Source organism: Polyodon spathula, chromosome 13 (genome assembly GCF_017654505.1).
Source record: "Polyodon spathula isolate WHYD16114869_AA chromosome 13, ASM1765450v1, whole genome shotgun sequence".
NCBI lineage: Eukaryota > Metazoa > Chordata > Actinopteri > Acipenseriformes > Polyodontidae > Polyodon > Polyodon spathula.
The window spans coordinates 9236077-9249974 of NC_054546.1; the positions used below are offsets into that span (position 1 = coordinate 9236077).

Below are 13898 nucleotides of genomic sequence, written 5' to 3' on the forward strand. Positions count from 1 at the left end.
ACAAAGTAGGCCCATCATTATACAAGTTAGCTGCTAGTCAGGCAGCTATACACTGGGGTACCTGGCCAGTCAGCCCACGTGTGACCCAGACTGAAGCTGGGCAATCAAGAACCACTATTCCATGCATCATTAAATAATAGCAAACATCCCAGAAAACTGGTTACAAGTCATTGGTGAGAGATTGTTTTGACAGAGGTAGAGAGGTCCTTGTAGTTTAAAATTAAACAAAATCTAAATTGAATCACCTGTCTATCTAAAGATGCTCGTATGCTTCTACAGTACGTCTACTGACATTTTGATATCTTGATGTAACTGCTGTGACCCATATCAATATCTCCTGACAGGGTATCTAATTTTGATGACTTACCAAATCTAACAAAAACTACATACTAAATATATTTGTTTCTGTTATCCCCTGTTCAGGAGGAATCTAATCAAATACAAATATCTTTTAAGCACTGAAAGGGTAATCATGAGGAATAATATATATATATATATATATATATATATATATATATATATATATATATATATATATATATATATATATATGTGTATATGTGTGGTGTGTGTATATATATATATATATATATATTATATATATATATATATATATAATATATATATATATATATATAGGTCCACGAAAAAATATAATTATCTCTTTATTAATAGTTAAGAAAACTAGACACCAAACTAATAAAATGCAATATCTGAAGTGCCTAATTGATCAAGTTTTTTGTTTCTCTTTTTGTAACTTGAATTTTCCATTCAAATATTACGAGTGAATTACATATTGGAGTAAATGTCTTGAGAATATCCCCCATGATGTCAGTGTTGCATGAGTAATCATGCCATCACTGCTTTGTGCTGTAAGACATCGTTTGACATTCAGCTGTTATGATGTACACACAGTAGAACACATTGAAGTCCATTATCTTAAAGTGTCAGCAGTACATGTTTTCATAATTATCCTCTTATTTAAATCTAGCATTATATTTAATATTTAGCACAGCTATTTTGGATCAGGTATTACTGGATAAAATAATAAATACTTTTTTTTTTAATAAAACACCTTTTTTTTCAAAATATTTTATATATATATATATATATAATATATGCATATACGTATAATGGATTAGTAATTAGGATTTGTTAACAAAATTATCTTTATGTACTGTATGACCTTTTTCATACAAGTTTATTTTATGGCAACCTGAAATTCAATATTTCTATTGTACGATAATTAGCTATGCACATGAACAAAACAGACTAACAGACTGAACAATTATCGTTCAGGTTTCTAGCGCATGTAGCATTCCACAGCATAACTTAATTAACGGACAAAGTATTGAATTTCAGTCTGGCTGATTAAATACCACATTTTGTACTTTGAGGAAAGTAATTATGCACAACAATTGCACCGAACACATTTTAAATGTGTACAAATGTTACTGACCAAGATGTTTAAATATGTATTAAATAATGCAGTGCTTACCTCTCCTGGTTTGTTTTATCTTAGGACTCAGCATGCTTAGTCCTGGGCTGACCTCTCATCGTTGTGGGTCCAGCCCCAGCACCAGAAATATCTCACTAGCCTAGTTCACCAGCAGACACACTTTCCTGACCACTCCCACTGCCGGTCTGGGGCTGATGACTTGCATGCGCTTAGATAAACCTTACTGAATTATTTATCCAGATTGGAATTAATTCCACTGAAAAACCAACCATTAAGTGCCTGAGTGATTACTGTCAATAAATCACTGGAGCAGAAACAAAAGGGCTGGGCCCAGCATCCTCTTTCCTTCCCTTAATTGGCTGTGCTCCACAGATATATTTGTCTATTTTAGCAAGCCGTTAGTGAAGTGGTGTTTGCATCCTTTATCTTCCGCTCCCGTCCTGCAGCATAAAGGCTTTAACTGTGCCAGCAATCAAATCAGTGCAACCCTATGCACAGTTTATTACAGGGGAGGGAGAAGGGCATTACGCACTGGCAGCACAATCTAGAGACAGCACATGGAGCAATAAAAAGCACCAATCCATAGGGGACATATATTATAATATATAAAATCACTATAACATAACCATATAATATTAACCAAGTATTATTAATTTGTATCATGATCATTACCTGATAGGCCTGAGGTGGCTAACATCAAGCAACCATGCTGACTCCCCCCTCAGAGAGCTCAGCTAAAACCTCTTTATCTAGAAGTAGCTTCATCAACCTGCCAAGAAAGATAATTGACAGGTCTTCCTAACGACAATTATAGAGAACACACAAAAGAAACTAGGATTATCGAGTATGCCCTTATCGATCTGCTCTTTAAGCCCGATATCTGTTATTAGCTGTTGTCTAAATTGCTATTTTAGGTTTTTCACTTCATCTTATTTGCACGGTTCTGTATGACACGCACTGACAATGTTTACAATTCACATCCTAGCCTTGTATTTAATGTATTATGCCTGTATTTAATGCATGTGCATTTTTTTTTCTTAGTGTTTGTATGTAATGTACTACGCCCTGTATTTTACTGCATTTAATGTATTATGCAATTGTTCCTCCCTATCTTGTAAAGCACTTTGTGATGGTGGTCCACTATGAAAGGCACTATATAAAATAAATATTGATTGATTGTGAGGCACTTCCTGTTTCTAAAAATACATCACTCTCCCAATGTTAGCCTGAATAAAAATCTTATGAAATGATTAGGAAAATCTCTAAACCACCAACATACTTTAAACTATATGGCAGTGTTTATAAGAACAGCAGCAATACACAAGGGAAATAGTGCTGTCTTTCACGCTTGCTTACATTGCTGTTTACTGCTGATTAGTTATTAACTGTAATTCCGAGTGTTGTGTTGTAAACTTAACATAAACATAACTATTGACAGTTCTTTGAAAGAATATTGAAGGGAAGTTTTAATGTGTGCTGTTTCATGGGGAGGGTCAATAATAATAATAATAGGAAAGATGGTTTGTTGTCCATTGTAATGCAGTGGTAGGGGTACTTTATATTAATTATATAGCAGTCCATCTTAGCCAATATGTACACATTTAATCATATTCAAGACTTTCATCATTATATTATTTCTACTGTTGTAATTTATAGTTTAAGCCAGATGTCATACTTTATAAAATACTTTTTAAACAAAAATATCAAGGTATTTCCTTTTCAAGGGCTGGTAGTATTTTGGAACCGTAACATTATATACTGACTAACCACTTCACAGGCAAAATAGAAAGGATAAGAACATTGTGGGTGACTAGAAAATCAATATAAAAGTATTTGGTTTACAGTATTTATTATTATTAATGTATTTTTTTAAACAATATTTTCTACAGTAACATCTTCCTCATAATACTTACACTGCAGAATGTAGTAACAATTTTGCACATGTTTAGCTAACTATACATCCTGGCAACTTCAGCACTGACATTCCGAAATGCCCTTTGTGGTTTTTACACACTGACTTCAATTACATTCTGCTTTGCAGGCTATTTCAGTATATTTCCCCTTGCGTATATGCATTAGAGACAGCTGGCACTATAAAAGCTAATTGATGGAACATGGTAAAAATGTAAATACGTTGCTCAGATGTGAATGTACCACTAAATTCAATGCCCAGTTTTAGAATACTTTGCAGAAAGAAAATGTGTTGGCTCAAAAGTGGGTCTACAGTACATGGATATATTATGTGTTTTTAATCTTTCCAACAATAGGCATGTAAACTGCAATTCTTTCTCACCTTTTATTTTAAACAACCATCTGAAGCCTAAAATGTTTCAAACAATCAAATCCCAATTTGGTTTCCTTCCAAAAACAATGCTCAGGTTCTATGACAGAAAAGAATTCCCCTATAAATCCCCCTATCATTAGACTAGTATTTGTCATTCAGCTACTCAACAATCCCAGACGTAGAAATGTATATTATAGTTGTCCAAGATCTAACCAGCGCTTTGTAGGGGTCTATAAAAACAGTACGCAGAAGTGAAAATCCAGTGCTATGCTGCCTGAAAATGATTAGAATGTGCATGTAGCCATCTACAGTTATACTTCAACTGGCGCAACTAACACACAACCATTCAAATTAATATTGAGGTAAGTTTTATATACACAGCAACGACTTATAAACACATAACACCAATTACTTAACTGTCACTTATCCAATACATAAAGCTTTAACTTACGGTGACTCACCTTCCTAAAAAAAAAAGACGATAGGTATCGATTGCTGTATAAATACATTTGCTGAGAAACAGTTCACAAATGAAATTTGAAATTGACAACATGAATGCCCTTTCAAGGCGAGATGGGAATTCTGTTTTCAAATTGCACTTCTGCATTTCAAAGTCTGTTTCCACAATAGGGTCATTTACACTCGTTAATTAGAAATGATCTGATTTTTTGTTTATTTCTAAGAATGGCATCCTATTTATTTTTCACAAACTGGATTAACTTGTTTAATTAAGGCCAAGGATGTATATACTATACTGCATATTAAAAATGTATTTATGCAATGAGGCTATTATGTTACATATCATCTCTAGTATAAATTTATATTGCCTAGCCATTAGAACAGGAACTACAATGAAATGAAACGCCTTCCGAGAGTTTAAAAGACCAGAAGCCTTCTGACTCATAATACAATTTGTCTCCATACCAACTGACAGCTATTCTGTTCTTGTCTGCAGTGAATCATGGTTATGGACTATAACAACCATCTTTATGTGAAACACTGCATCTACTGGATGTCTGGTATTCAATTGTTCAGCATCCATTAGTAAATTAAATCATATTTCAATCTAATTGCACACAACACGTTAATCTAGTTTTCAGGTTTATGCTCAGAATTTCCTGGGCCATTATGTTTGTTACATGCAGTCTTTGCTAAATCAAGTCATGTCATTGTTTGAAAAATGATTATAGGAACAGTATACTATTGTACTGTGTTTATACAAGATAAATACATATGCACTTTATTAATGAGCATAATTATGATGCAGTTTCTTATACAAATTGTGCTTGATTTACAGTTTACGATTTACTCCTAGCCAGTCCTTTGCCTGGACTTGCATCCTCTCAGTACTATACTATATTAAAATGTGTATTTTTTTCTTAAAGTTTAATGTTTATTTGAATCTGAACATAGATTAATAACATTGCAATTTAAGCTAGTACAGTACATGGTTTGTCTGTGCTGTCATCACTCCCTGATTAAGACATTTCAGAGAAATAGCTAAGATAAAATCTTCAAAATGTAATCAAATACACAGAATAGTCAAACTGGTTATATTGTATTTTTTGTAAAAATCTAAAATGGTGCCTTTACACAAATTGCATATAAAATTCAGATTTGTCAGCATTACAATCTCTAACCCAAGGTAATGCTATCATTTGTGAGACTTTGTATTTAATAGATACATAAAATGTTTTAAAATATGGAATTGTCTGCAATACACATATACATTTCATATAATAACAGAAACCTTTTCTTGGCTTGTCCGTCTACCTTCCAATAGGAAAGTGAAAAATGTTCTGCACCTGTGCCTCCAGGTGTATTGCTTGGCATCAGTTTCATGTTTAAAGTAGATAGTGGTACCTACTGAGACAACTTTAAATTGCTCCATTAGCAACCATCCTTCCCAAACTAACGTGAAAACGTTCATCACTGCCAGTGCTATAACCCAAGCCTCATTGCTAATGACTGTAGTCAACAGAGCCCAAAAATGTAGGTCAAATTTCAAGTAAATATAGTAAAGTGCTGAAAATGTAAAAATCAGATGAGCAACTGCAACCCCCATAATAAAAAGGATGAAGAATTGATGATTATTCTTGCCGATGCAGTTCTTTAGAAAAATGCAATGATGGTCATACTCAAGTACACAACAGTTGCAGAGTTTACAGTGCTTGGCTCGTTCTGGTTGAAATACCTGAAACCAAAAGGCAAATATGCATCTTTATTCTGAATGGTGAGGCAGACAAACACAGTTGGTTTATTTGTTTATCAGCAGTATGAAAGATACTGTATCTGAAATCTTACATCAACGTTTAAAGAAGTCCAAAGCATAACAAAATAGTGCTTGACTAGCTTACATACATGTCTCTGTGAGAGTTACTTGTAATCCAAACAAAAAAGAGAGGTAATTAAGTTTTCAGTTCATATACTTTACAGTAGATTGGGTTTTGTCCAATGCTGATAGTTTCTAGCTTACTGTATATAATATATCAAGTAAGGAAATTGACAAAACAGCAACATGAATGGATCTGTAGCAAAAAGAGACGTGGCGTATATAATTCGCACTAGATGTGGCTTACCTCACAATAAACACAAAACTTGCAGAGGCTTTCATTGGCATCCACAAGGTCAGCAATTGTTTTAAACTTTGTTTCAGGTTCAGCACTTTGAAGTCGTCCTGGATCCTTTGTTAGAACTACCTTAAACATCCACAGGATGCCGCTGAAGTGAGTGGCTGATACAAGCAACAGTGTATTAGCGGGCCAAATAGGTGATCATGGGTTAAGGGAATGCTAACCTTCAGTACAATGTTATGAAAGTGCATGCATTTCACTTTTCAAACATTACAATGTTAGGAATACTGTAAATACACAGCTAAAAGTAAAACAACCAGAAACAAGAAATGCTAAATTTCTGCTAATATTCTTACAGAATGACCAACAAGAAAAAGCCATTACAGCAAAGGATATTTGGTAGGATCTTGTAAAAGAAGCAAACCAATGAGTGAAATATTCCAGCAGCAAATGTACCCAGGTATGCTGGATTTGGCAACCTGCAATAAATGGCACATCTTCTAAACAAAGATAAAGCTATTTACATTTCTGTAAAGAATGGGTTCCTACCTGTAAACCTTATCATTGGGTTTTCTATGATGAATTACAGGATGTGTACTTTTTTGTTTGTTTTGTTGTTATCAATTTGCTATATGTAAAATCTCCTTGCATCAAAACATTTGGTAAATCCGGCAAAACTCAAATCCTCTCCATTCTGAAATTGTTTCAAAAGACGCAGCAGGGTGCAGACCTTAAATTCACCTGAGCAGTTCAAGCCAGGTTACTAGTCTTAGGGCAGCAGAGATGTTGTTGATATCAATAGTCTGGATGCTACTCGTTCGTGTCCAGATTGTTCCACTGCCGACTGTGGGGGGGCAGGGAGGGGGGAGTGCTTAGGTCTGCCAGGGTGTTCTCGGCTCACCACGCACCAGCGACCCATGTGGACTTGTTAGGCGTCTGCGAGATTGCCTGTAAGCTACTCAGAGCTGCATTGTCCTCCAACGCTGTAGCTCTGGGCTGACGGCACATGCTTCAAAGGACAGCGTGTGTTCGTCTTCGCCACTCCCAAGTCAGTGCAGGTGTGGTAGCAGTGGGCTGAGCCTAAATACAATTGGGCATTTCAAATCTGGAGAAAAATCAGGGTAAAAATTAATTGGCAGTTACTAAATTAAAAATAAAAACAAATAGACCCCCAGGTCGTTCAACATTGGATTGTTTATTGTAACAAAGTGTTGCCTGATATGTATGTTTTAAATAAATTAGATCAAACATACCTCTGAATGTCATTCATCCTATGGTACTGAGAGAACGTCGCCCTTGCCAACCAAGGGAAAACCAGTGCACAAAAGATTCCACCATACTTGCCCAAAGCAGATGAAATAAAAAACACAACTGAGGCACTGACACCAGGGAATAGCAGAGTCCAATAGTACATGCCTAAAAATTCAAAAATAAAATATTTAATATATAGTACCACATACTGTAATTACATTACTGCAATGTCTATCTTTACTCAAGGTGTCATTTGTATGCTGACACGTCCTTATTTGTAAACAATTTATTAACTACAGGATAACTCACATTTTAATCTTTACATAAAATAAATAAATAAATACAAAGTTTGGATATCCAGTACAATGGTGGCTTTCTGAAGCTTTAAAATAGTGTAAGGGATTTAGTGGTCTCTACTGCCCTCTAGTGCAAAAGAAAAGGAAAACGTGATATCTAAGACAATACCAGATTCTGCTGACCCTACGCTATGCTATGTTAATTTATTATATTGTGCTGCGTTTTCACACTGGGCACTCCAATTTCTTACTTCCAGAGATTATGTAAAGCCATTTATTTTTTGTGTACTGAAAATGTCACGTGTTTATATATTTAAATGTAGTGCCTTTTATTCTATCGTTTTTCATGTACAAATGTGGTTTCTCATGATGTGCTTTTGCACTGCACATTGTAGCTTTAAAGTTTAATGTTTGTTTTGTGAAAAATATTTGAAATGACAAAACAGTGGATATACTGCACAGTTTTGAATTGTATTTCACCAGTCAATATGTTAACATGAGCTTCTTGAATCTTTAGCGTGACTGTGCTGTGCTTTGAATTAAGCAAGCCGAATTGCAAAAGTAATCCATCTACCTAATGTTAATAATGCCTGTAATTTCCCGCTACTCACCCAACCCCCCCACCACCCCTACCACACACACACATTTTTGCGTTGACTCTGCAGAATCTGGTCATTTTGGATCACTAATGGTATATGCAGAATTGCTATTACAGCACTCTGCCTTATTCTATTATTTTTGTTGTATAAAATGCTCTTCCATTGAGACTAATATTTTTCATAAATGTTGCCTTCCAGTTACAGTATTAGTACTATTTATTAAGCTAATAAGACTATGTAACACCCTACATTATCAAATAAAACACATTGTAAAATAAAACACAACAAAATCCTTACCATAGGACTCCTTGGGTTTCCGATCATGTGGCTCTTTGCTATATTTATTTAAAACTTTTACAAGTTCTTGGTGTCTAAAAAAGTAAAAACAAATACAAATATCTTGTACCTTATTTTCATTACATTTCTAAAACTCAAAACATGTATGTTTCAGGATTTGTTGGAAAATTAGTAACAAGCAAGGCTGCAAAACAATGCACAAACCTGAATGTTATTCCTTGCTTGGCAATGTCAAGTGGAGCAAGTCCATTCTTAGCTTTTAAATGCAGATTCCGGAATCCAACAGCTTGCAAAAGCAGCCAACTTATTTCTATTGCACCCTTTTCAGCAGCAATGTGCATGGGAGTCATTCCTTGATTATCAGTAGCATCAGCTTGACACCTCTGTACACAGAAAATAACAAAAAATATTCATATTCTTGAGGTGACTGACTAAAGATGAGGCACTGATCTAACTTGTCGCACTTTACAGTTGAATTGTTCCAAAATTCTTACAAATATTCCTTGAATTTTACTAAACAACAACTGTGAACTTATCTCCCATTGTTCTCAATGGAGATCTGCCGTTTGGCAAAAAAAGCATGGCTGATAAATGACACTAATTAACGACACCTGTTCTAAAACCGTTGCTTACGGACGAAATGCTTCACAAACACGCTCAAGCCCAGCTCTCAAAAAGTTCTTTCAATATACCACAAATATCATTTCAGACGAAATAAGTGAAATAAATAAACTTAACAGGTTTCAATATTACCTTGTAACACACACCATACCACACAACAGGGATGGGGAACTCTGGAGGATCGCGCAGTGTGAAAGTTGGAACACTTTCAGGGGAGAAGTTAAAGCTTAATTTCAATTTTACAAAACATGTATCTGAAATAACTGATGATTGGAAAAGTCGGCATAGAAATACTTAAAACAGAAATAGATACATACACTGTTTCTCAATAAATATCTCACAACATCAGTGTTTCCAGTTGAAGCAGCAAGATGCAGTGGTGTGAGTAAACGCTTGTCTGTATCACAAAAATTGAAAGTGCCCAATTCCTCAAGGTATCTTATGGCAAATCTGCAATGTGATAAAAAAAAAAAAAAAAAAAAAAAAAAAAAAAAACATTTGGAAACAATTGCTTTACTTTTCAAACATTATTTTTGGAAAAGTGACTGTGTTATAATAATGCTACATAATCAACACTGTCCCACTGCCTTTGACTTCAAATGATAGAAAAACTAAAGCTGAATTAATCTGGACCCAAATGAACATGTTGCTGCAGAAAACAGACGAGTGCTTGTTCAAGTTGATTTTAAGTTTAACAGCTGTAAGGCTGCCACCTTTAAACAAACTCCTCTGTATAGTAACATACTTGTCCTGCCAGCACTGGCATACAGTATATATATGTACAAGCAGCTGTAAAGAAAGTAGTGACTATATGGATAGGTCTTGTAAAAAGACTTACAGGTTTCCACCTATCACTGCATGATGAAGTGCTGTTTTCCACTGACTGTCGGTTAGGTTCACATCTGCTTCATACTTCAGCATTCGGTGGATAATATGAACATCACCATGTCTGAGATAATAAATAAATAAAGCATGCTTACAGTTTCCTTCAAGTTTGTAAAGAATGTAAACACAACTTAGCTTGAAGACAAGAAGTAGTAAAATGAAACGTTATTAATAGTATATACCAACTAACCTGCAAGCAAAGTGAAATGGTGTTTGGCCTGCATCATTAGGCAGATTAGGGTCTGCTCCATGCTGCAGAAGCAGTTCTGCCAGCCCCCTGTTCCCCTGGAATGCAGCGTAATGAAGGGGTGTAAATCCACTCCAGCCTATCAGAACAGGAAGACGAGCCAATCAACTCAAGAACAGTATAAAGGACAGCCCACATCATCTCCATACCAGTGGCGTGTTGCCCCAATAACCCTGGGCATTTTTTTATAATAAAAAAGTTCACTGAATCTCTCTTTTTTAGAACTACCAAAGGATTAATATTAATAGCGGAAGGAGACTTTCACAAAAATCACTGTACCTCAGTTGATTGCACCTCTATCTTTGCAGGTTAAAGGAGGGGGAGGGGGTGTCATTGTGAACTACTGTATTTTATGACACGAAGAGAATGAGGCTTATGGTAGGGCATGGTGGGAATGATCAGACTCCTGCAGCCCATTATGTCACATGGTAGACCAGATAACTTTAACCCAGCATATTTCATGACAAACAGAGTGTACATCTCAGTCTTGCAGTTTCTGATGAGGATAACGATTGGCTTTATATTATTTGTACTTTCAGTCCTTCAATAGTATTTAAATTATACATGGTATGAACAAAGTTATTGTTTTTGAATATCAAGTGATTCTTGAACAACGACTTCATTCTCACTACAAAACACCCTGACGCTCTGGTTAAAGCCGTTGTGCCTCTTGTAAGTTTCAACGTGTCGTAACAATGCATGGCTGATCAGGTTTCTCAAATGTACTGTGCCTGTGTATCTGAAGTGTCACTTGTTCTGCGATTTGAACGATGTAGACTAGAGATGGTTTTCCTAAAAGCATGGTACGGTAACAACGTGGTTCCATTAATTTACAGTCTTACCTTTACGCGCCAGGAGCGAGTGGTCTTGCTTAATTAAATTCACACAATCCTCTAAATTTTCTTTCTGGATGATGTCAAAAATATCAATACCTACAGAAATGGCTGAATTGAATTCCATAGCAGAGAAAACAAAAACGGTTGTTTGAGTAGCAGGGGTAAGTATAACGAACATTAGCAGTCAGGTCTGATACATTATGATTTTCCTCACTTCATATCACTACTAGTTAGCTGCAAGGGTATGTAAACAGCTTCAGTACAGCCAGTGGTAAAACGGTGAAGAAAGTTTAAAAAAAAATGCATCGAGTTTCCGCCCCGGCAGTGGTGTAGCATCACGTGACAAAACAAAGCGGAAGATAAACATAATTCAAATGACAGCAGACACCGCACCATGGCAAGACAGTTCAAGTCGTGACAATATTGTAAGGCTGTTTTTCCAGAGGGAGTTACAGAACAAGAACTTACAAAACAAGAACGGACATGTCAAAAAGTGTAATCAGACAAGCTTTACCGTACTGCAGGTGGAAGATGAAAATCACACAAAGAGTGGCATTAGGAGGGGACTCCCGCGGTATACATTTATCTTTATGTTTGCGGGAATGAATGGAAACGGAAATGAAACGGGCATGAACGTGTGGGGCCGGGAATAAAGAGTCTAAATCTCACTGGATCAGATGGGAGCAGGTAGCAGTACCAAACTTCAGGTGCGCTCACGTAGATCATTCTGCGCAGATTCTGTGCAGAATCTTACCAGTTTATCCAATGATAGTCTAATGATCTCCGGGAAAGCGCCCATTAGCTAAATTGGCCGGGATCTGCACTGAATCTGCGCAGAAAGATCTCTGAACGCACCCCTACTTTCAGACGAGCTACAGGAACTAAACCCCTTGAACCGTTAACGGTCGCTTTTCGTTTCCAAACTATCTACATTAGATGCTGTAATAATCATAACTACACTAATTTTAATTGACACACATCATTAATTGGCACACCCACTGAATTAAACCTTGCTTGTTTGCTTGCTTCACAAGACCGTTAAAAAAACAAAAACCGCAAAAGAAAAAAACTAATTTTAAATATGTCAACCTCAGCAATAATTGGATTAATTAAACATACTGGTATTTGGAGTGAAACTCAAGACTGTGGCCCTCGAGTTTTTTTGTTTTTTTTTCGTTATTAATTACACATTAGCCATAATAAACCGATTGAAGTAGTAGGGTTTTGTGGTTCTTGTTATTCTTTAGGTAATACGGTTGTGAATGAAAACGTAAAAAACAATAACTGGTAACAGGATGAGAATGGCAAACACAAAAAAAGTAACCCGAAAAACATCTTGCGTGAAAGGTATGTCATCCAGTGAGAGGTTAAAATAATCCAGTCTCTTCTTTTTCGGCACAGGACATTTTTTTGACAAGACGAGATGGGTCGAAATATATAAATGTGCGGAACAGGATTGGAAGAAATGATAGTGAGACAGGATGGGAATATTAAAGTGAACATTTTTTTCATGGGACGGAATTCATTTATTCCCGTTTCCTTCTCTGTAATGCCACGTTTAGGTGCACCTCTGTGAGTCCGGATGAGTCCACTAACGCTAAGGTAGACCTCAGGGTTTCCCAAAACGGTCTGAGAAGGACATTCACGTTTCTTATCTCAGTCCCAACTGGCCCAGGCGGAAGTATTTTTACGTAGCATGTTAGGCACCGTCAGTGTGTTTTTGGATTTCAATACAATAATGGCGGACGCTAGCCGATCGAGAGCAGAGAGAAAAGAAAATACTTTTTTTTTTTTTTAACCTTGGGATGCGGAGGAAATTAAAGCACTTTTGAATATTTGGTCTTAAAGTTTTTGACAACATTTTGAAAATGCCGCAGACAATGGAAATTGAAAAGACAGCAATCCAGTGTCGTGTCAAAAATAAATAAATAAATAAATAAATAAATCAACTGAAGGACGCCAACAACAAAAGTGGTAACAAGTGAAAGACGTTCACAAAAACAGACGAAATAAATTTGAAAAGTGCGACTCAGGTCGCCAGCTGGATAACCCGAGTTGAACAACTTTATTATACACTATAAACAAGCATTACCTTTTTCAAAACAATTTACACGAATAGGGATGTAATCATTAACAGTTTGAATTTTATTTCGTAATGTAATTTATTTTTATTTATGTTTTGGTGACGTCCCCCCACCCTAAACCCTTAGAGAAGGCGGAGGTTCACCTGTCCAATACAGAATTGTAACTTATACAACCCCTCGTTTCTCAGCATAATAAACCACTAACAATTAAGACATTCACGCACTTCTCAAATACAAATAGACTTTCCAGTCCTTTAACAACCATGCAAATCGTTAAGAAAGTGTTTACTGCCTAATCTCGTCCAGAAATGACAATATATCTGCAGATATTTGCGACATGCTGCATGGAACTCAATTACTGTACTTGTATTTATGTATAATCCAAACGTAATTATTGTTTTATTGTTATATATCATTAATAAAATAAAAATTAAAACAAAACAAACTGATATTAGTACGATGCCAT

General features: G+C 35.8%; 2 protein-coding genes across 4 annotated transcripts in view; both read right to left on the bottom strand.

Annotated features, from left to right (window-relative positions):
- LOC121326171 (rho GTPase-activating protein 22-like) overlaps window positions 1-2282 on the bottom strand; it is a 32667-nt gene extending 30385 nt beyond the window's left edge. For 2 of the 3 annotated variants that reach the window (XM_041269358.1, XM_041269359.1), the window contains exon 1: window positions 1499-2282. In XM_041269358.1, the coding sequence (XP_041125292.1) occupies window positions 1499-1532 (34 nt within the window). In that variant the 5' untranslated portion in view covers window positions 1533-2282. The remainder of the gene's footprint in view (window positions 1-1498) is intronic. The other variant, XM_041269355.1, reaches the window with a different exon arrangement.
- A 2239-nt stretch (window positions 2283-4521) lies between these two features.
- On the bottom strand, window positions 4522-11653 carry LOC121326172 (putative ZDHHC-type palmitoyltransferase 6). Its single transcript, XM_041269360.1, has 10 exons — window positions 11355-11653; window positions 10456-10591; window positions 10219-10329; window positions 9698-9830; window positions 8964-9142; window positions 8760-8833; window positions 7570-7732; window positions 6713-6795; window positions 6323-6513; window positions 4522-5937 (listed from the first exon to the last, which is right to left on the bottom strand). Exons 1-10 carry the CDS (start codon window positions 11524-11526, stop codon window positions 5476-5478), a joined length of 1704 nt encoding a protein of 567 aa, XP_041125294.1. The 5' UTR covers window positions 11527-11653; the 3' UTR covers window positions 4522-5475.
- Between the last annotated feature and the right edge of the window lie 2245 nt (window positions 11654-13898).